This window comes from Musa acuminata, chromosome BXJ2-5 (genome assembly GCF_036884655.1).
Source record: "Musa acuminata AAA Group cultivar baxijiao chromosome BXJ2-5, Cavendish_Baxijiao_AAA, whole genome shotgun sequence".
NCBI classification, from domain to species: domain Eukaryota; kingdom Viridiplantae; phylum Streptophyta; class Magnoliopsida; order Zingiberales; family Musaceae; genus Musa; species Musa acuminata.
Genome location: NC_088342.1, coordinates 42,741,489 through 42,762,841, shown reverse-complemented (window position 1 = coordinate 42,762,841; position 21,353 = coordinate 42,741,489). Strand labels below are relative to the sequence as shown.

Here is a 21,353-nt window from a genome sequence, read left to right as displayed (position 1 = left end):
TGGCATAACTAGTCATCAAGAGTAGTAGCCAATTGGGTGTCGATAGAAGATTAATAGCTCTTAGTGTCATGAGCTGAGAGGAATATCTTATATATTCTTGCTCAAGCAAATCCCCGACTATGGTCATTCAGATTGAGAGAGAAAGAGTTCTTTGGAAAAATCTAATTAGAGCGAGACTATGTAGGCTTGATAGCACCATGCTTCATATATGGTCTCCAGGATATTATATAGATGAAGAACTATAGATACATGGTAACTAAGGACAGATAGGTCTAATGGATTGGATTTCTTTGTATCATCTGAGGACTATGGCATAGTGGCTTAATACGTCCACAGTCGATAAGTCGAGTGAATTATTATGAAGATAATAATTCACTGAGTTAGAAGGAGTTCTAAAAGGTATGACTAACGATCAGCTCAATATTGGGCCTAGAAGGTCACACACATATGATAGGTGTTGCGGTGAGTAAAGGTTCGGATATGAGATATATATTGGAGCCCCTATCTTATTAGATATCCAATGAGCTTATGAATTATTGGATCCTGTGGATAAGATCCAATTGTTGAAAAATTTGGGGTGACATCACATGTGTAGTGGAAGAACAAAAATAAAAATATCAGATTTTATAGAAAAATGGTTTTTTGTCGTTGTGCGAAAATTGGTGCACAAAAACCCATTAAGCAAAAAAAGCATGCATGTTAACGGATGTATGTTATCTAGAGAGATCGTATATCATTAAAAACCTACAGATTTGTAGGAGAGGATGAAAGAGGTTAACTGTCCTTCTCTCTAACAGTGATCCACGCGGTAGGGGATGCAAAGACACTCCTCAAATCGCTACACAGATCTCCCTCTCGCACGCACCACACAATCAAGAAGGCCCCGACCCTTCTTGTTGTCCACACACCCCAAACAGGTGCTATTGGCTGAGGAGGAGAGGGGGAGAAACAAATATGAGGTGGCAGCCAAAAGGAGTCTAGCACATGACCATTTGATTTCCTCCTATTTATAGAGACCCCCTTATCAACTTAACCATAATGGATCCTACCCTATTGGGTACTAGACCTAAGCCTCTTAGATTAGTGGGTCTCCACCCAATAATCTCGCATTGGCTCTTATTGGATCTCATCCATATGATCCAATAATTCAAGGGCTTATTGGATATCTAATAAGATAGGCTCTAGCGGATATCTCATATATGAATCTCTACTCGTTGTAACACCTACTATATATATGTAACCCTCTAGGCCCAATATCGAGTTGGCCGTGATTCATACATATCAGAACTCCTTCTGGCTCAGTGAATTATTATCTTCATATTAATTCACTCGACTCATCGACTACGAATATACTAGGCCACTACATTGTAGTCCACAAACGATATAGGGGAATCCAATCCATTGGACTTGTTTATCCTTAGTTACCAAATATCTATATTCACTTATCCATCTAATATCCCAAAGACCGTATATTAGGCATGGTGCTATCAAGCTCATACGGTTTTTACTCGAGTCTCGCTCTAATCGGATTCTCCCGGAGAACTCTTTTTCTCTCAATCCGAATGACCCAAACTAGGGATTTGCCTGTGCAAGAACATATGAGATATTTCTCTTATGACACCAAGAGATGATGATCCTCTATCGATACTCAATAGCCCTCGTAAGCATGGCTGTCATTTTCGATGATCGGTTGTGCTAGATCTAAATTGAAAACTTTGAGTTTGTGTAGCTCTCAACCCTAAGGCTATTTCCTCCATATATGTATATGCATATATACATATATATATGTATATATATGTATATATATATTTATATATGTATATATGTATGTATGTATATATGTATATATATATATATATATATATATATATATATATATATATATATGTATATGTATATGTATATATATATATATATATATATGTATATATATAAAGATTGAAAATACATTAAGATGTAATCAGGAGTTGTAATCAAATTTTCTCCAGGTCATTCATATTAAAAAAAGATCGCCAACTAGTTACACATTTAGTGTATAATTTAGAACGATTTCAGAGAGAGAGAGAGATCATAGGTTTAAAACGTATTTAGACAATGTTTAACTAATTTAATTTGGTTAAATAGGATGCGATTCTCAAATCAGACTTTCTGAAATTAAATTTAATTTTCAACGATATATCGGATTAGAATTTAACGATATATATTTTTTATTTTCTGCTGCTTATAAGAATAAATCCACATGCAGCGGCTCTACTCTCGTCCTTGTAAATAACAGCAGGAGGAGAAGCGATGGGGTGCCAAGGCGCGCTCAACACACCCCTCCGCACTCACAAAACGAGCGGTTATGAACGCTGAAGACACATCGTCCCTTCACTCCCGATCCCTTACCGTATCCCTCTAAACCTCTCCCGCTCCCTCGTCCTCCTGCTCCTCCTCCTTTCAGTTTTGGAAGGGGAGGAGAACTGCTCCCTCTCTCCTCCATTTCTTCTGTCCATCTTCCTCTCATCCACGAGATGGAGATGTACGAACTCATCAAAGGCGAAGAGGCCACGGCCGCAGCCGAGCCCGAGAGCAAGATCAGCGTCATTGCCGTCGCCGCCGCCGACGCGCTTCTGTCCCCGCGCAAGGCCGACATCGAGGCCGGCGGTCCGGAGGCCTCGGCGGAGAAGGAGTTGCCGCCGGCCAACCGGAATCGGGAGCCACGCCTCGTCTCCCTCGACGTGTTCCGGGGGCTGACCGTGGCCGTAAGTCCGCTGTCTCTTCCTCGTTGCTTCCATCTCCGCAAAAATCTCGTCACTAATTTATTATTTTTATTTCATTTTTTAATATTTTCATATAATTTTTATTCATTTATTATCTCCTTTAATATTATAATTAATTACAGTAACGTTTGATGTTGGCCTCTCTTCTTCTCCCCGAATTTACTCTACAGTTTACTTATAGATATCCTAATTAATCACGCTCTATTAGCATTAAGGTCACCAGTTATATCTCTGCTTCATCATCATTAAGTATTTTCTCGGTATTAGTACTTTTGATGGGTAGGATAAATAATAATAAGAATAAGAATATCGCCTTTGGCATGGAACCGAATTCTAAATTTGGATGGATAATATTTGATCTTTGTGACTTTATTCCTCCGTTCATGAAGCTTACAATCGGTCTTCACTCTTCTTGTGTGCATTCAAATCCTTCGCTTCCGCCAACAGCAGCCTCCACTCCCTCTGCATCTCTTTCCAGCTTTCGTCGACACACGCACACAAAGAATAATCCTTTGTCGTCAGCTGAACCCCGGAAGACTCGGTCATCGGCCGACAGCCATCTCTTTTTTATGCCTTAGTCGTGGGATACCATGTCGGGTCAGTCCAAGGCCGTGGATCCTCGCCAATCCCACTTTTAGATGAAATCATTCGATCACGGTATCACTGCCGTTGCTGCGTGCAGGGCAGTCGCTCCTTCCTCCACCGTCTTTGAATTCGACTGCTGTACTTGGAGATGGACCAACCAAGGTTATTCACCATGATGCTCTGTGGGTGAGCACGGCCATCCGCCATTAGTGGAGCTCGGGGATGGCTCCTACGGCGGTCGTACCTGTCGAACCCATTAGATGTAGACTTGCTTTCCTTTTTTATCCTTCTCCCGTGAAGTTAGCCTTGTGGTTGGTGACGTACAACAACAATTGAAGTCTATGGTTTGAGATCGAGCTGGGTTGACCCATCCGGCTCCGTAGGGAGAAGTGACCTGGCCAACGCAGCCACTTCTTTCACCTCATCGAACTTTGTTTTGAGTGAACACGACAGGTGCAGGAGCCCACTATATGACAGCTCCACTGAGTGAGCGGGACAGCAAGACAGAAGCTGCTCTTCTGCTGTTGCTTTGCTTCCTGGCACCCACCCTTCGTTAAAGAATCTGTACGTACAACAGTAGTTCTCAAGTTCTTCTGAGTTATCAGGATGGCCCAAGTGCTTCACACACTTGTATCATATAGTATCAAGGTTGGTGCGTCTCTATCTGCTCCCTTTGGCCAGTTGCTAAGCCATTCCTTTTAGCTGACCATCCACTCTTTAATTGGGTTCGCCGCCGGAAGTAGGGTGCTGCTCCTAAAACAGAGTCTCTGGTCACCAAGTTCAAGTGGAGCAGAAAAAACAGTATATTAGAGCTGCCACTTTTAAGGCATTTTGTAATATGTGTATAACTTTGACTAAATTCCTGTCCCTTCGCATCCAAGTTTTGAAGCCTCAGTTTTGTGGCTTCGGATTGAGTTTTCGTGTTCTCGATTTTTTTATATCATAACAATTATATGTTTTCGTTTTCCCAAATGTGATACATTATTCATAGTGACATTTAACAAGTTCAACTGAAGATCACAAACTCCCAATTGATGTGAAAAGTTTCTGATGTGCTTTTCAATAATTCATTTGGTATAAGGATCATCGATATGAAACTATAGACATGAGAAAGTTTTGTATTAAGGATTTAACATTGTAGAAATTATGTTTTTGCTCTTTTGTTCAAATGGAATTTATGAAAAACCAAATCGAGAAACATGCTTTGACGTACTTACACCTCTGGTTTCGTAGGAAGTTGGGTTTTGTTACATCCAGAAAATGTTTATAGAACTGTCATTTGTTGCAGCTCATGATCTTCGTAGATGATGCTGGAGCATTTTTTCCTGCAATCACCCATTCTCCATGGGATGGCATAACCCTTGCTGATTTTGTCATGCCATTTTTCTTGTTAATAGTTGGAGTTGCATTGGCACTTACGTATAAGGTAAGCCTAATGGATTGACAAAAAAATCTTTTATTCTTCTTTTTCTTTTTTTTTTGAAGTTTTCATTTGCTAGATATCAGAAGGTAAACTTCTTCAGAAGTGTAGAAGGATAAAACCAAAATGGTTCTGTTTAGACTCCACTTTATGTGCAGAGAGTCTCAAACAAGGCCGCAGCAACCAAGAAAGCTGTACTTCGAGCAACGAAGCTCTTCATTGTAGGCCTTATTGTTCAAGGTATACGACTTTTTCTTGTTTATTATGACAGATATATCATACTGCAGTATATTTATTCAAGCAAAACTTGTTAATTTTCTTAATGCCTTGAAATCATATTTGTATTAGATTATGTGATCGTATTTAATTAGATAAGATATATTATAGATATAATTGAATTCTGATTATGATTATTGACCAATAGAAAAGATGTTCATGTTTAAATAGGATTTCTTAACAGATAACCTCGATGAGAGGAACTCTCCTAATAATTTATTATACTCTTTGTTCTCACCTATAAATAGATAGAACCTCTAGGGATTAAAAAGAAGTATCTCATAGAGGATTCAATTGAGAGATTACAATCTCTCTCTCTCAACCCTTCCTCCTAGAATGATCTAGTTCTCGAATCTAGTTCTCCTTGCATATTCATATCTCAGATTCGACGATAGTGCGCAGATAAAGTTTATTGTTCTGAACAATAATGAATAGGTATGCATCGTAATATTGTTAGATCTAATTTTATTTGATATCAATCTTGACATAAAATTTTTTTCGCATTACAGATACCATGATTATAGATTTTATGCTAATAATTTGATCACTTGCTAAGTTAATAATTATGTTCTTAGGTGGCTATTTTCACGGCCTTCACAATTTGACCTATGGAGTTGATATCTTGAGGATACGATGGATGGGTGTACTTCAGGTAGGACATCAATCATTAAGCTTCGTAATGAGTCATAAACAATTATTCTCGTTTAAGCATAATTTCGATTCCAAACTATTTAGTTGGAATTGAATCACATCTCTTATGTCTCAAGGAGTGATCAAAATTCACTAATAAATCTACCATTTTGATTTCTTTGGATGAGTGAAATTAAAACAAAATGGATGAAAATAGATATTTTTTAACGATAAATTCACTAATAAATCCTGCAGGTCGAAGGATGCAAATGTCAGAACTCCATATCATCCCTTAGATCTTTTAAGGCATTGTTATAATGAATTTTCGCCTTTCTAAGATTATTTATTCAACTGTGTTTTTGCAGAGAATTGCAATAGCCTATCTGCTGGCTGCACTATGTGAAATCTGGCTTAGAAATGATGATGATGTTAATTCTGGATACTGCCTAGTTAGGCGATGCCAATTTCAACTGTAAGTATGACTTGGTGTTTTTGATGATAATGAAGTCTTGTTCGATCATAATCTTTCTAGGATGCGACAGAAAGCTAGTGGATAGATAGAAGAAATTATTGGCAAAAAAAAAACTTTAGTAGCCTTTTTATCCATGAATCTCTGTCTCACTTGCAGCTTTCTTTTCTCCACATAGGTTGGTGGCTCTCATTCTTACAACCATTTACTTGGTTCTCCTTTATGGTTTACATGTTCCTGACTGGGAATACCAGATAGCAGTGGCAGGCTCCAAGCCTATGACCTTTTCAGTAAGTCCAATGCATTCCATTACACACTTCTGTCGCCTCTGCAGATGCATTTTAGTTGAATCATTCAATATATAATAATCAATATTTCTAAATCTTAGGTCAAATGTGGGGTGAGGGGTGACACAGGACCTGCTTGCAATGCTGTGGGAATGATTGACCGCCAAGTCCTTGGCATCCAGCATCTCTATCGACGTCCTGCTTACGAGAGAACGAAGGTTCTTCTAACATATACCAACTCTACTTTATGGATTATTCCTTATTTTTTTCATTCCATTCCTAACATTTTAGTTTCTTGCTGTGTCTTTAGCAATGCAGCGTAAATTCACCAGCTAGTGGCCCACTTGCATCTGATGCTCCTCCATGGTGCCAAGCTCCTTTTGATCCTGAAGGACTGCTCAGGTCAGCTGTTGTCACTTCCCTTGGCAACTTAATCTCTAGTCTCTTCGTATTGGCCCTTTTTTCCCCTGAAAATAATATTAGTCGATGCTGCAGTTCTGTCATGGCGATTGTTACTTGTTTGATCGGGTTGCAATTCGGGCATGTCATCATTCACTTCAAGGTCCTGGTATTTCCTTAATCTGTCTTTGAATCATGAATAACTTTTTTGCGATGAATTTATAACACTGTTCCAACGTGGTGGACTGCAGGATCACAAGGAAAGAATTGTCCGGTGGTTGATTCCTTCCTTCTGGATGTTAGCCCTGGCCTTCTCCTTGGACTTTTGTGGTGCCCACCAAATTGCCCCTTCTTGTTCATGTCACTTAGAATGGAGTTCTACGTAAACTTGAGCAACTGAACTTGTCTTCATCACAGGAATTCATATGAACAAGGCTTTGTACACATTAAGTTATACACTTGTCACTGCTGGAGCTGCAGGGATTCTCTTTACTGGAGTGTATGTGCTGGTAAGAGATCCAAAACTCTCTTCTATTTAAACATTTCCATTCTACCACTCGATAAAACTGGTCAGCTGAGCTTCCATCTCAAATGTTATTGTAATACTGTTTAATGCTTATGGTTCTTGATGGGTACAGGTTGATGTATGTGGCTATAGGAAGCCAACCTTGGCCATGGAATGGTTGGGGAGGCATGCACTAATGATCTACATTCTCATAGGCTGCAACATCTTGCCAGTTTTTGTCCAGGGATTCTACTGGAGGGAGCCTCAGAATAATGTTGTGAGTAAATCTATCCAACATACCCTTTCCTCCCTTGCTTGTATACTATGCGTTCTAACCACAAGCAGGTAAAATTGAATCAGTCTCTTGTTTCTGTGATCCATAAACAGTTGAAGGTCATCGGCATTTGGATTAGTCGATGTTCAGAAGAAAGTTACCAGCTGCATTGATCAGCAGTAAAATAGCACATTTTTCATGGTCACCATAAGATGAGGATTTGAATGAAAAGAAAGTAATTCGGTGATCAAACACATGTTTATATGCACATGGAACAAACATACAAGAAAGTTTGAAGCAGACATGAAATGAAAGAGTCATCAATGAAACAAGAAAGAGAACTATAATGATGATAGATATAATATTCCAAGATTTTTGCCTTTAGTTTATAAAAGATCAATGGTGAAGGCAGGTCTTGGAATTTGCGCCTTTTTTTCCTGTAATGATAGATTTAACATTTTTTTTTTTGCCAGCAATACTCACATATTACTTTTTTTTCCCATAGAATATTGATTTTTTCTGATATTTTTTAAATAACAAAAGTAACTCGAACTACTCATTTATTTATTTATTTTCTATTTTCCTTCCTCTTTAAATCAGTCGATTGAACCAACCCATGATTTGAACTGATTAAAAATAATAATTTATTTTTTATATATCAATTTTATATTAATAATAAATAATCATTTTAAAATAACAAATTAAAATATGACTTTATTAAATTTAATGTAAATAATAATAATATAATAATATTTATATATTTCAAAAAATAATAATAAAATTTTAAAATTTTAAATGTTAAAAAAATAAAAATAAAAAAATAGAAAAAGTTTTCATGATATGTTAGGTACATTCAGCATGGTACCTAAAGAAAAATTTTTCTTATTAATCTGATAATTATAGAACAGATATGACATAAAGAAATATTTTTAAATGAATCTTCATTCTAAACAAAGAGCAATTTAAACCTATTTTCTTTATGTATTATGCTCATGTTTAGGATAAAAAAATATTTAAAATATTTTAATTGATTAGTATATCTCTTTTATGTATGATACATTTGACACTATAGAAACAAACATTGACCTGAATGTTTTCATTCTGAAATTACAAGATGAATAATTCATTCTGGAGTTACAAAATGGATACTTCATTCATTATGGTCTTTTGATGCCCTCAATAAATAAATAAATAAAAAGGTATCAGCTTGATCTTTAAAGGGGTTTTACTAAATACATCTCCGGTCTAATCACTTGAAGGAATGAATGAAGTAAAACAAAATATAAATGATTTTAAACATCTTAATAAAAAAAACAAAGGGACGTTGATGTTTTTTAATCTCTTTTTTATAGAATTATATACTTCTTTATATACCATCAAACATTTTCTAAATTATTTATGATAAAATGTGCCAAAATGGCTTCAGATTGATCAAAAAATTTTAATTAAAATATGGTTATGATATAGACATACACGTACAAGTCATAGTTGATATGAAAGAAGATTCAATAGATGATAAAGATAAGCCTAATATTTTTGCTTGGGAGCAGCCCTATTTTCCCATTTAGATAGAAATGTCTTAAATGTTTTAGGTTAAATGACGTTGGGACAATGCAGAATTCATGATTCGGTTCTTTTTGCACCAGTCCATTCTGATTTTGTTATGTTGAATCGATCCATTCCATGCATATGGTTCATAAATTACCCCTCCTCATCCTTTGGCTTCATCTCATCTTCCTTCTCCTGTAAAAATGATTCTAAAATTCAAATTGTAATTCTTCAAAAATCATCCAAAAATTAAAAAAAAAAGAATGAGCATCAAAATCATATGTGGGTGCGAATGTACAAGTTCAAAGTATTTTAGACAAAGCTCACCCAAATACTAAATTTTGAACTGAAATATACTTGATTGCATAATTCTCAATTAGATAGGTATTGTGAATGACTATATTTTAGTTCATTTTTAAGTATAATATGATCCACTTATTAATACCAAATTTTCTATTATTAGAAGATTTTATGATAATTAAATATTAAATATTAAATTTGTTAGATAGGTTCTATGAACGAACGAGTGTCTTTTAGTTCATTTACAAGTGCAAAAGGTCAACTTCAACCAAACCACATCAAACTTTCACCACTCTACTATGACAATATTTTTTTATTTTTAGAAGATTTTAGAATAATTAATTATCAAAATTTAAATTTTTTAGATAAATTTTGTAAATGAGTGTATTTTAAAATATTCTCGAGTGTAATAGGGTCTACTTCAACCAAACTATCTTAAACTTTCACCCATCTACCAGAACATCATTAAAACATCATTTTCCATTTTTAGAGAATTTTAAGAGAATTAATTATTAAAATTTAAATTTTTTTTTATAGTTATTATGGAGGCTTTTAGTTTATTCTTGAGTGTAACAAGATCAACTCTTACCAAACCATCTCATATTCTAGTATCATACTAGAATATGATACTAACACCATTAGTATCTGTTTTATTTTTATAAAATTTTAACATAATTAATTATCAAATTTTGGATTTTGTTGGATAGGTTCTATGAATAAACAATAATGTCAACTTCAATCAAACTATCTCAAAGTTTTACTAATCTACTAACTCATCATTCTAACATTATTAATATTTTTATTTTTAAATAATTTTATTATAATTAATTTTTAAATTTAAGATTTGTTAAATAGATTATACGAATAAATATATCTTAGTTCATCAGTTCACTGTCGAGTATAATATGATCAATTTCAATCAAATTAGCTCAAACTTTTAAAGTTCTACTAGAATATGATTTCAACAAGAATTATATTAGTTTTTTCAATTTATGATAAACTCAGGATTATTTTTATATAAAAATTAATATATTTTATACTAGGTTCTGTCAACGAATATATTTGAAGTTATTTTTTTTTAGTAACGAGAGTTTTATTTTGGATAAATTATGAGTAAGAGGAGGAAAAGAAAGGAAGGGATTTTTTAATGTAAAGAGAGGTTTTTCCTGAGTAACTTAAGAGCAGGAGAACGAAAAGGACAGTGAGGAGAAGAAGAAAAAGGCAGAGGGGGTGACAAAATGGGAGGAGACAAAAGGAAAGGAAGACGACCGAGGAGGATAAGGTGAGAGGATAGGGAGGATGTGGAGGGTTTAGTGTTTTGACCCAAACCAGATCAAAGATTTTGCGAGGATAAATTTGATATTTATGAAAACAATAATCACCAATGATCTATTGCTAAATAAGAATTTCAATATCTTGGTCAGCAGCAGGCGTATCATGGAAGTACAATGATCTATTGCTAAATAAGAATCTCAAATGTGAAATCTAGCTATTTGCATTGACTGGTCGCATCTAAAGTCGGGTTTGTTAAGATAGGTGAGAAGAAATTAAAGGTGAATATTAGACATATTACAAGGATTTTTCTAAAAGGTAGCATCCAAATGTCGACACCCTTAATTTAGACAGGAAGCAGATGTCTCTGAATAATCCAACAAGTTGTCACCTGGAACACTTACAAAAACTCCATAATCCAGCAAATGCTTTCAACGGACAATGCCTGCAACAGATAACTATATGGTTTTAGCAAGTTTCTTAACTAACATTTAGAGTTCATTAAACTTTTCTGTGATAAGATGATGGAAGCTTTGCAAAACAAGCAAACTATGTACCAACATTGTATTAGCGGCGCATGTAGCTTACATGTAATTATGATCGTGCAGGATGCGCTTGTTCTACAATAAGCACAAAAATTAAAAGACGAAATAATGCATTTGTTAGTGAGGTGGTCCACCATTTTCATTTATTTTCTCTTGAATAAATTTTATCAATTTAATTGGTCTTTTTACAAATGTTAGACGCTTCATGTGAGTTATTCCATGAAAGCGTTAGTTCAAGTATAGTGAAAGTCGCTTATAACAAGAATTTGAACTAGATTTTGCCCCCCTCGCTCCATTAGCCTTACCGAAGCGACGAGCAGTCTTAGAGCAGACTAGCGCACGACATAAGGTAAAGAGAACAATTAAGATAACCCTAAGACAACTCTTTCTAGCTTGCCAGTTCAATCTGACCATATGTTTACGAAAGGAAGAGCAGACGTAACTGTTAAAAAGAAAATGGAAGTAGCATCATTAGCAGCTTCTCCGCCAGCACATACCCAAGGCAGTTGTAATTGTCATATGATGATCTTGTGTTGATTACCATGATTGCCCAAAGAAAACAAAAATGAAAATAAAAAATGCGAAGAATGCAAATCTCGGGCTTTATTGGGCATTCCAAAGAAAAATGAAGATGATTTAACTTAGATTTAATTGATTCCATTCCCATTAAGAAGTTATATGATATACAAAGAAGAAAGTTTATTAATCAAAATCTTATTGTAACAAGTCATTTGTCAAAACAAATATGAAACCTATCTACTTTTCATGATTGACATGCCTTCACCTATGAAATATAACTTTCTTTATTGCATCCCTTGTTATTTTTATATTTTTCCTATTCTACTAGTATTAGAGGCCTGGAGAAGTGAAAAAACAATTGAAACCATGAAGATCACAGAAAAACTGAATGAATGAAGAAAAAAAAATCTTGTAATTTCTTGCAAGTGATGTGAGACCATAATCTTATTTCTGACCGGATTCTATTGTCCATATGTGGAATGTTCAGAGCTACAAGACCTTCATACATGGCGATTAATCCTTGATCCAATGTAGATCTGGTAGTTCTATTTTTTGCTTTTATCTCATCTAAAATATTTTATTCTCTTCAAATCCTATAAAATACTTTCTTTACATCTATGCTTACATCCTCCGTCAAATTCAGAATCAGATAACCTATCCTCCATCAGATTGGTATTCTATGTGTCCTACAAAAGTTGTTGTCAATAAGCTAAGACAACCAAAACCTTAACACTAACCAGGCTTTGTTTTTAACCCATTTGGTGCAACTAGGCTTTTCAATGAGTTGGTGCCAAGTTTTAGCTAAGATCACACTTGGTTTAAATAAAGGTATTAAAATCATGAACTTGACCTAGCCCAGCTTAAAACTCAAACAACGTACACATGTCCAGGTCCAAGACATTCAGGCTTATTCAGACAGGAGACAATCGTGCATGCCTGAGCCTGTATCGCTGGCTATGCTATGGCATAAAATGTCTCTAGCCTAGCGAAGAGCAACAAGGACAAGCCGTTATCCATGTCATGATTACCATTAAGAATCGCAATTTTAGATAAAGTAACCAGGTAAGATAATAGTACCTAAAGAAGATTGGCTTTTCTTCCAAGTGTTGAGAATTCATTATCAACTCCTTGGAACAAACACCACATGCTAAAGGACACAGCATATAATGCTGTCCTTTAAGACCCTTATAACCCTTCTGTTTACAAGTCCTTCAATGTTACAGGAAGAAAAGAAATCAAAGAAAAGGTCATATTGCAAAGTTCATATACACACAAATATACCTTTTTACTGAATGAGTGTCATCATATGGAAAACAATTTTCTTACCAAAACATTCTTGTGATCATAATCAAACAAAGCAGTAGATCAAACAAAACAATTACAGAATAATGTCCTAATCTAATGAAGCATGACAGGCTACAGAACACCAGTATTTAAAAGTCTTTAAGGAATATGGGCATCTCCGACCATAATTTTGCATTAAGCACTCTTGTTTCTTTCAATTTTCTTAATAAGCTTATAATTTCAAGCAAAAGTAGAATGAGTTCATAGTTTTTCTTATCAATAGGTAGTAAGGGTTTTCATCGTCAAAGTTATCAAAGATAAGACATGACCAAGATACGACAAGTTTCTAGGTTTATTCTGCTTAAGGCTAGATTCAGCATCTATTTGCACCAATGACCATGTTGAAGTCAGATAATGAGTTGCTCATGATAAGCACATAGTTTATGATGTTTTCTGTAATCAATCTAACAGTACCCTACAGGCAGAAAAATATAGAAAAGCATTCTTTCATTAGTAAGCATTAGTTACTAAGAGCATGATTCCATACACAGAGATTGAAATTACAACATAACCACTAACTGTTCAATGATCTATGATTTATGATCACAAAATTTCTCAATTCTTTCATGGGAATGTTAATTGTACAGTAACCACATTATATTTTGACTTCATCTTATTTGCATTGCTGTAAGAAATAGAAAAGGATCAGAGGATAAAGGAGACAACAGCCATAAATTAAGCAACAATGAAATTGAACTATATTATTGCACATGCTTCGAAGGATGACCACGACAAAAGCAGGAAACGCACACTGAAGGCTACCATGGAAAATTTGAAGACAGCACTGAACATACAAAAAGGGTAAACCCTCTTACCACATCCTTCAGCCCCTCTCAGAAGATGCAGATTACTTTGCCCTATATTTAGCCTTTGAATAAGTCACACAAGATCAATCTGGCCAGCCTCCACCAAACCTTTTATGGATTTATAACGGATGACATACAAGTCATCAGCAACCAAGTCCACAATCTCATCCCCACTACAGTGAATTTAAGTATATATAAGCACAACATGCTCAAATAAGAAAATCAAAAGTGAATGCCAGAGTGAAGGCAGTTACCTGTCATCCAGCTGAAAAGCTCCAACAGCATCCTTTGCCTTGCAGAAGACGAATGTATCTAACTGGGGCTCGGGAACTAGATCAAGGATAAATTAGTCAAAGGGGCTGAGGAAAACATCTATCAATAAACAAGTTTATCAATGGTAGCTTTAGTCATGAATTCTAAAACAAATTATAATGTCTCGTAATGCTGAGTGAAATAAGGCTGGTGGACATCAGTTATTCCTTTGTGAGCACAAAAACAAAATATAATATATCAAAAATCACATGGAAAAACACCAAGGTTATATGAGATCAAGGTTTACAGTTGCCTGTATTTATTAGGGCAACAACCACTCAGGACTTAGCTGTGCATTTTCAACTAGTTCAGTCAAGCATGTGTTGTACTGCCTGCTAAGCTCATTGTACCAAGCATTCTAATACTGAACTGTACCGGACAATGAACTGTAACCTTTTTTTTACTTTTAATAATCGTTAGCTGTGTGTATGCCTTTTTTTTTTTTGTTATTCCTTTCCCTCTTTCTCTCAATCTCTCTTCCTCTCATTCTCTTTTTTTTATCTCAAATGTGCTCCCTCTCTCTCTCACACATGCTATTCGCTTTCTCCCCTCCTCTGCCACCTGCTGCTGCCTCTTGTTCCCTACTGTGTCGCTGCCTCGTCTTTCCTCGTACTGCTATCAACACACCTCCTTATACTCCCCTTCCTTCTCCTCCTCCACGTCCTCCTCCTGTACCAGTCCTTCACCTTCTCTTCCTCATCCTACCCTTCTCCTCCTACCCTATTCTCCCCCTCTTCCTCCTCCTAGTCCTTCCATCTACTCTCCCTCTTTCTCTCTCTGATCTAGACATTACCAATCAATACAGTGAGTCAGCTGGTTAATCCATACAGACTCAGCTGCCGATCAATCAGCTCCAAACTGAGAATTTAAACATTGTATGAGATATTGCACTTAGCCATGAACTAGCAATTGCTATTGCAAGTACATTTACTAATATCAGTAAAAAAAATCACTAATTTTAGAAAGGGCCAGGTATGATAGTCCAAATTAAAGTTAGTAAAAATGTCAGCCAATTTTCAATTAGATATCTAACAGATAGGGTCTCAAAAGTGTTGCTGGTTGACACAAAGAACTAAGGTCCTATTTGTCCACAAATTATGCTTTTTTAATTGCATATTCATTCATTTCACTAATTTCATTTGTTTTGATTAATTTCACTAATTTCATTTGTTTTAATTGCATATTCATTCATTTCACTTTTTTAATTATGTTTTTTTAAAGGCAGAATGTAGGAGCATCTCCTGACGATGAATGGAAAGGCAGCAGCAAGAGCTCTAGGGCGGACCCCCATCAAGATTAGGAAGTCACTACTCTTCCACCAGAAGTAACAGGAAACAGCAGCTGTTGACTTTTACCCTTGATTGCAGAGGATGCTGAATAAAAACCACACACACACACAAAAAGCATCATAGCTCTGTTTTTCCAAATATTTTAAATTAAAAAGTTTTTGAAACAAAATGATATGGGGATTGAGGAGTAAGATAAAATAAATATGTGGTGTGGTAATAATTAAAATGGGGATTGATACTTATAATCATTCTAGGGTTCTGTTTTTCCAAATATTTTAAATTATAAAGGTTTTGTAAACAAAATGGTATGGGGATTTAGAGTAAGATAAAATAAAGATGTGGTGTGGTAATAATTAAAATGGGGACTGATACTTACAATCATTATAGGGCTGGTACTTAAAAAACATATCGTAGTCTCCTAGTACTAATGGACTCAGATCAGATAAGTTATGAACCACCATACAACTAGTTTCAATAGTCAACTATAAGCAATAAGATCAAATAATCTCAGTCAGTGTATACAAACTACAAAAGCAAGTTGAAGTGCTTAACCAGAACAGGAAGAAGAAGCTTGCTGCAAGAGTAGAAGAATTTACAGAGATAAGTACAATGGAGATAAAACGATATACCCATATCATCTTCTTCACTTGATATTGATTGTTTCAGAAAGGACTCGTAGCCATAGGGCAATCTTGCTAGCACAGACTGCTCAAGAAGCTTCTCCATTATCTCTGTGCACCTTTAAAAGGACAGATTATCTCCAGAAAATTCAGAGCACACCAAGACCGTATGACAAAAATTGAGAATTGAAATAGCATAAATTTACTTTCTACCTTTTTGCAAACTTCTTTTCTTGCTCAGAAAGCCGGTTCCAAAGATTAGTCTTGGATATGTGGATCATATATTTCTCAATCTGATAAAATTTATATTTATAAGAAAGCATCCTCCAGGCTATGAGCTTGCAAATAACTGCCAAGAAAGACAGCAGGTTTTGAATACCTTTTGTAGACGGATTCGAAGATAAGATCTCAAAAGAAATAGGGTGCGATCTAAATCCATTTGGTAAAGAGAAACAACTAGATCATTGGAACCATTCTCCGTAGATTCCTCCACTGTCTCTTCCTAGAGAACAATTAGTCAAACATGATAGTATTAAAACAAAAACTAAGAAGAAGTAATATGTATATACACACTACATTTTGACACATAACTTGGTATACTGATACATTTATAAAGCACCATAGTTCAACATAATTCCTTATTTACCCCTGTGAATCATAGGAAGACACAGAAGAACAAGCATCTGATATAAAATCAAAGCACACATAATATTAGATGGTTGTTCTTACAAATTCCAATTTGAGATCTAAAATGTCATTTTTAGACTTGGATCAGCTTGTATACCATAGACTTTCAATTTTAATTGTTCTAAGTAACGATTCAGAGTTTTCAGGTGAATTCAATTTGTTCTTATGTGAACTAGACTGGAAAATTAAGTTCCATGAGTTTCACAGATACCTGGCGAAACATGTGTGTTTTGATCAACTTTCATCTTTTCACTCGAGCAGTTTTCTTTTTTTCCTGGAACTAGTCTGAACAGGTCCAAAGCCCAAAGTCAATTGAATTATCTGGTAGGCAGCATTTTCCAATGTCTTCTTTTGTTCGAAATTGTCATCTAAAGTTTGTTGTATAACATAACAAAAACAAAAGGATTCTATTGGAAACTACTCTAGGAGAGGCCACATTTAAACAGAAGCTACAACTATTTTATCCAAATTCAGATTTGTTTCCTTTGTTATATTAAATCTAGCATAAGGCCAATTCGATTTTACAGAAGCAAGTAAAGATCTATTGTTGCACCATAGATACTTTTTTCATAACAGAGGTTTAGCCCTAATATGGTTGAACTTTGTTAATGAAACAAATGAAACATGAAGACAAATCACTTGGGTTACCACTAACATGTTTCTTACTGGCTGTCCATTCTTTATAATATGTTTTCTTAAAAAATGTTCTTCAAAATGACTGAATATGAAAATAATGAAAGTAAGACAAAGCTCTTAAAGCACAGAGATTGCCTGAATGTTTTACTCCGATCAGAACTTGGCCAAAAACCATCAGATGATTAAACATAACAGGAGAAGGGAAAGAAAAAACAAATTTTCTAGTCTTATAAACCAACTCGTAAATATTACTCGGATGCCTTAAGTGTTAAAGCTAATTTGTACAAGCAAGATTGTGGGACGAGACATGGGCATATCTGCAATGCTCATGATTAGCAACCTGAGAGAAAGATAATACTTAGGGTTACTCACAAGGAGCTGGATCTGCTCTCGGACGCGGAGGACGAGCGGACCCTCGAACTGAAGGATCTCGGGGGCGGCCTTCTCGTTCCGCCATGCCCGCTTGATCAGCTCAACGTCAGTCGTCCCTGCCAGCGATGACGCATCCTCCTCCGCCTCCTCGCTCCACGGCCCCGACATTAGCCGCGATAGAGTCAGGTAAAACCAGGAAACTTGTCCAATGCTACGACAAAAGGAAAATATGGTTGCATATCCAGAGCCTAACCGAACATGGTACACCTAACGGAGAAACTCTTGTACGTGGCTCAAGCTGAGTAGACAACAGACGGAGAGAGGCGATGAAAGTGCCTTGAGGCACCAAATGAGGGAGAGACGGCGGAAGACAGATCAAAGAAGGGGGAAGGTTAGGTCACGAGAAGACGACCGACAGACTGAAATACCCTAAAACAAGGGAAAAATTACATATCTAATCCTTTCCTACTACTGTCCTCCGAATTGAAGTTTATATAGTTAGTTGATTAATACATTATATTGGGTAATTGATAAGATTGAACTTTTACCATATTATGTCCCATAATTGATTTTTATTAAGGAATATTTTTTAATTATGATAATATCTTTGAATTAGATTGTTTGAAGCCACAGATCCACAGATCGGTTCGATTCAACCTAAGCATCACATTTAAATTGATATATTCAGATTAGATCACCTTAGATTAGAAAGATCCGGTTATAATGGATCAGTTCGAACTTTATCAAGTGAACGAGTATAACTCTCATGTAATAAAGGTATTTTCATCAAATCAATCTAAGTTTTTTTTAAAACTATTAATACATAATTTTAAGATATTTAATTTTTTAATAATTTTAGGTTGAATACATTTTTAAATATGACATTTTTAGGTTGAATCTATACTTGAGTATAATTCGTTGAATTTTTATTAAATATATATAAACTTCTTCAAATTATTAAGGTAAGATGATAATATATTTAATATTATTTTTTTATTTTATATGAATTTAGGATGATTAAATTTTAAAATATATTATTTTTAAGTTAAGTTAGATTTTTAAATTTTTATCAAACATATCTAATGCTAGTTATAAATACCCTGTAAGCCAATCATATGAACGATGGTACGTGTGATATGCTACGTAGTCTTTTTGCTTATTATCATTATTGGTATTTTCTTACTTTATGTTACGTATTGCATATATTGTGATGTCTATGGATCTGTGCAATGGGAATCAGATCATGATGAAATCACAATAATATGACCGATTCGTCTTTAAACACAAACTCTAAATAATCTCGGTCGTAGGTTACTATAGAGGGACATCGAGATAATCAGACATATTGGTGTGTTATATATTTGTCTATATGATGGAGGCGGTTGGTCTCGTATCTGCTCGTGTAGAGATAGTAGGGATATGATGCAGGTACTCGTTGGAGAATAAGTTCACTGATTGATCTGCTCACGGAATGCTAGATTGTTGATGATACCTCATTGTCAAACAACAATTTCGTAATCTCAAATGTGTATCTGGTCCTTAGACTTAAGATATCAAGGATGTTCTGTATGAGTACTCCACTCATTGATACTGGACTTATAGGTCTGAAAGTTCTAGATCTAACACAACTAGTCATCGGGAGTGACAATCAATCTTATGAGTGTAATCGGGGTTATATTGATGTCGTTCTTGAGTAACGTATGACCTGGATAATTTATGATCTGTATTTAAAGATGAATCGATCTCATTATTTTAATATCATCGTAATCTGGTTCTCATTGCACGTATCCAAAAGCATCACGGTATATATCCAGATAATATATATAATGTGAGAAAATATCAATAATAATAATAAGTAAAAAGATTATCATAATAATATTATTAATTGACTTGTAGGATACGTGATTTGACTGACACCATATTAAAACCTAGTTAGACCCACTTTATTGTACATACGTAGGCAACAAAATCAAATGTTAACATATGATTCCTATAAGTGATGACCTATTTGATGAGCAGCAGAGTTTGTATCATAGACTACTTCCGGAAACATTTGTATTTTTAAGAATAAACTATAGAAGTATAGTGCCCAAACTATCTATCCACCATGATCTAACATGGTGTTCTTAGAAAATAATAGATGGTTTGGTTAGTATAGTCAATCATCTTCTCCTGCTGCTTCTGCCAAAATCAAATGTTAACATATGATTCCTATAAGTGATGACCTATTTGATGAGCAGCAGAGTTTGTATCATAGACTACTTCCGGAAACATTTATATTTTTAAGAATAAACTATAGAAGTATAGTGCCCAAACTATCTATCCACCATGATCAAACATGGTGTTCTTAGAAAATAATAGATGGTTTGGTTAGTATAGTCAATCATCTACTCCAGCTGCTTCTGCCAAAACTATGATGTCATTCATTATTGATCGTACTAATGGCATATCTAACTATCTCTTTTGTTTTTGGTGAGGTAGTTTTAACTGAAAACGAACTACATGCTTTATTTATTTATTTGTTGAAAACAAAGTAAACATTTTACTGATGAGTTTTTGCATTGCAAAAAAGAGGGAATCTTTGAGATCTACCAAAAACAGTTCGTTTATGAGCTACACAATTGAGATCTCTACTAAGGTGAAAATATTAATGACTGAGAGTTGCCGGTTACAAAATATACTACTGCATGTTAAACACTATCTTTTGTCTATTTCATGACCATGCATGTAAGATTCAATGGCAATTGTGGCTAAATCATAATGTTCTCTATTTGGTAACCATAGAACCGATGTATGCTTCATATGGAGTAAAAGCAGCAATTATTTTTTATTATCAGTTTAAGATTTTATAACTGTCTATATGCTGCATATGGAGAAAAGTATCAATTATTTTATTTTTCATGACCAGTTTAAGATTTTATAACTATCTATATGCCCCATATGGAGAAAAGTATCAATTATTTTTCATGATCAGTTTAAGATTTTATAGACAGAGAAAAGTATCAATTATTTTTCATGATCAGTTTAAGATTTTATAGCTGTCTATATGTCCCATATGGAGAAAAGTAGTAATTATTTTTCATGATCGGTTTAATATTTTATAACTGTTTATATGTCCCATATGGAGAAAAGTATCAATTTTTTTCATGATTAATTTAAGATTTTATAATTGTCTATATTCTCCATATGGAGAAAAGTAGCAATTATTTTTCATGATCAGTTTAAGATTTTATAAGTGTCTAAGGGGACTAACCCTAACAGTAGGACTAAAAAACTTGTGAGAACTACGATCAAATTTATAACTTTCTAAGAGGCTTAATCCTAACACAAGACTAAAAAACCTTCGGGAACTGTTGGGATTCTGTTTTCACTTTATTCCATGATGGCTAATTTCACCGTTCCAGTGGTGAAGTTAGCAAAACGTGAAGACATCCATTGCATTAAATTATTTTCGGACGCTCCACATTGCATAAATTTTGTTGTGGAATGTACTAAA

The 21,353-nt window shown here is 34.9% G+C and overlaps 2 protein-coding genes across 4 annotated transcripts; one reads left to right on the top strand and one right to left on the bottom strand.

The window, feature by feature from the left end:
* The first annotated feature begins 2,348 nt into the window (after nucleotides 1–2,348).
* Nucleotides 2,349–8,089, top strand: LOC103985577 (uncharacterized). Of its 3 annotated transcripts, none has more exons than XM_009403320.3 (13): nucleotides 2,380–2,744; nucleotides 4,636–4,773; nucleotides 4,926–5,007; nucleotides 5,619–5,695; nucleotides 6,039–6,145; nucleotides 6,321–6,432; nucleotides 6,531–6,647; nucleotides 6,740–6,831; nucleotides 6,925–6,991; nucleotides 7,080–7,158; nucleotides 7,246–7,337; nucleotides 7,467–7,610; nucleotides 7,721–8,089. In XM_009403320.3, the coding sequence occupies exons 1-13, from the start codon at nucleotides 2,514–2,516 to the stop codon at nucleotides 7,778–7,780; spliced, it is 1,398 nt and encodes a 465-aa protein (XP_009401595.2). In that variant the 5' UTR covers nucleotides 2,380–2,513; the 3' UTR covers nucleotides 7,781–8,089. The 3 variants fall into 3 exon arrangements, with proteins under 3 accessions (XP_018681703.2, XP_009401595.2, XP_018681704.2); XM_018826159.2 differs by having other exon boundaries at nucleotides 6,925–6,997; nucleotides 7,721–7,912; XM_018826158.2 differs by having other exon boundaries at nucleotides 2,349–2,744; nucleotides 6,740–6,991; nucleotides 7,721–7,912.
* A 2,801-nt stretch (nucleotides 8,090–10,890) lies between these two features.
* Nucleotides 10,891–18,302, bottom strand: LOC103985578 (DNA replication complex GINS protein SLD5). Its single transcript, XM_009403321.3, has 7 exons — nucleotides 17,858–18,302; nucleotides 16,542–16,664; nucleotides 16,376–16,455; nucleotides 16,172–16,281; nucleotides 14,196–14,271; nucleotides 13,951–14,114; nucleotides 10,891–11,172 (listed from the first exon to the last, which is right to left on the bottom strand). The coding sequence occupies exons 1-6, from the start codon at nucleotides 18,023–18,025 to the stop codon at nucleotides 14,015–14,017; spliced, it is 657 nt and encodes a 218-aa protein (XP_009401596.1). The 5' UTR covers nucleotides 18,026–18,302; the 3' UTR covers nucleotides 10,891–11,172; nucleotides 13,951–14,014.
* Nucleotides 18,303–21,353: the final 3,051 nt, after the last annotated feature.

What these genes read in the sequence shown, in the direction of transcription:
- LOC103985577 (XM_018826158.2), top strand. Translation starts at nt 2,514, where the DNA reads ATGGAGATGTACGAACTCATCAAAGGCGAAGAGGCCACGGCCGCAGCC. An exon ending in CCAAGCCTATGACCTTTTCA is followed by an intron (nt 6,433 to 6,530) that starts GTAAGTCCAATG and finishes TCTAAATCTTAG; the next exon opens with GTCAAATGTGGGGTGAGGGG. An exon ending in CTGCTTACGAGAGAACGAAG is followed by an intron (nt 6,648 to 6,739) that starts GTTCTTCTAACA and finishes CTGTGTCTTTAG; the next exon opens with CAATGCAGCGTAAATTCACC.
- LOC103985578 (XM_009403321.3), bottom strand. Translation starts at nt 18,025, where the DNA reads ATGTCGGGGCCGTGGAGCGAGGAGGCGGAGGAGGATGCGTCATCGCTG. An exon ending in GAGAGCAGATCCAGCTCCTT is followed by an intron (nt 16,665 to 17,857) that starts GTGAGTAACCCT and finishes ATTGTTCTCTAG; the next exon opens with GAAGAGACAGTGGAGGAATC. An exon ending in GAAAAGAAGTTTGCAAAAAG is followed by an intron (nt 16,282 to 16,375) that starts GTAGAAAGTAAA and finishes GTCCTTTTAAAG; the next exon opens with GTGCACAGAGATAATGGAGA.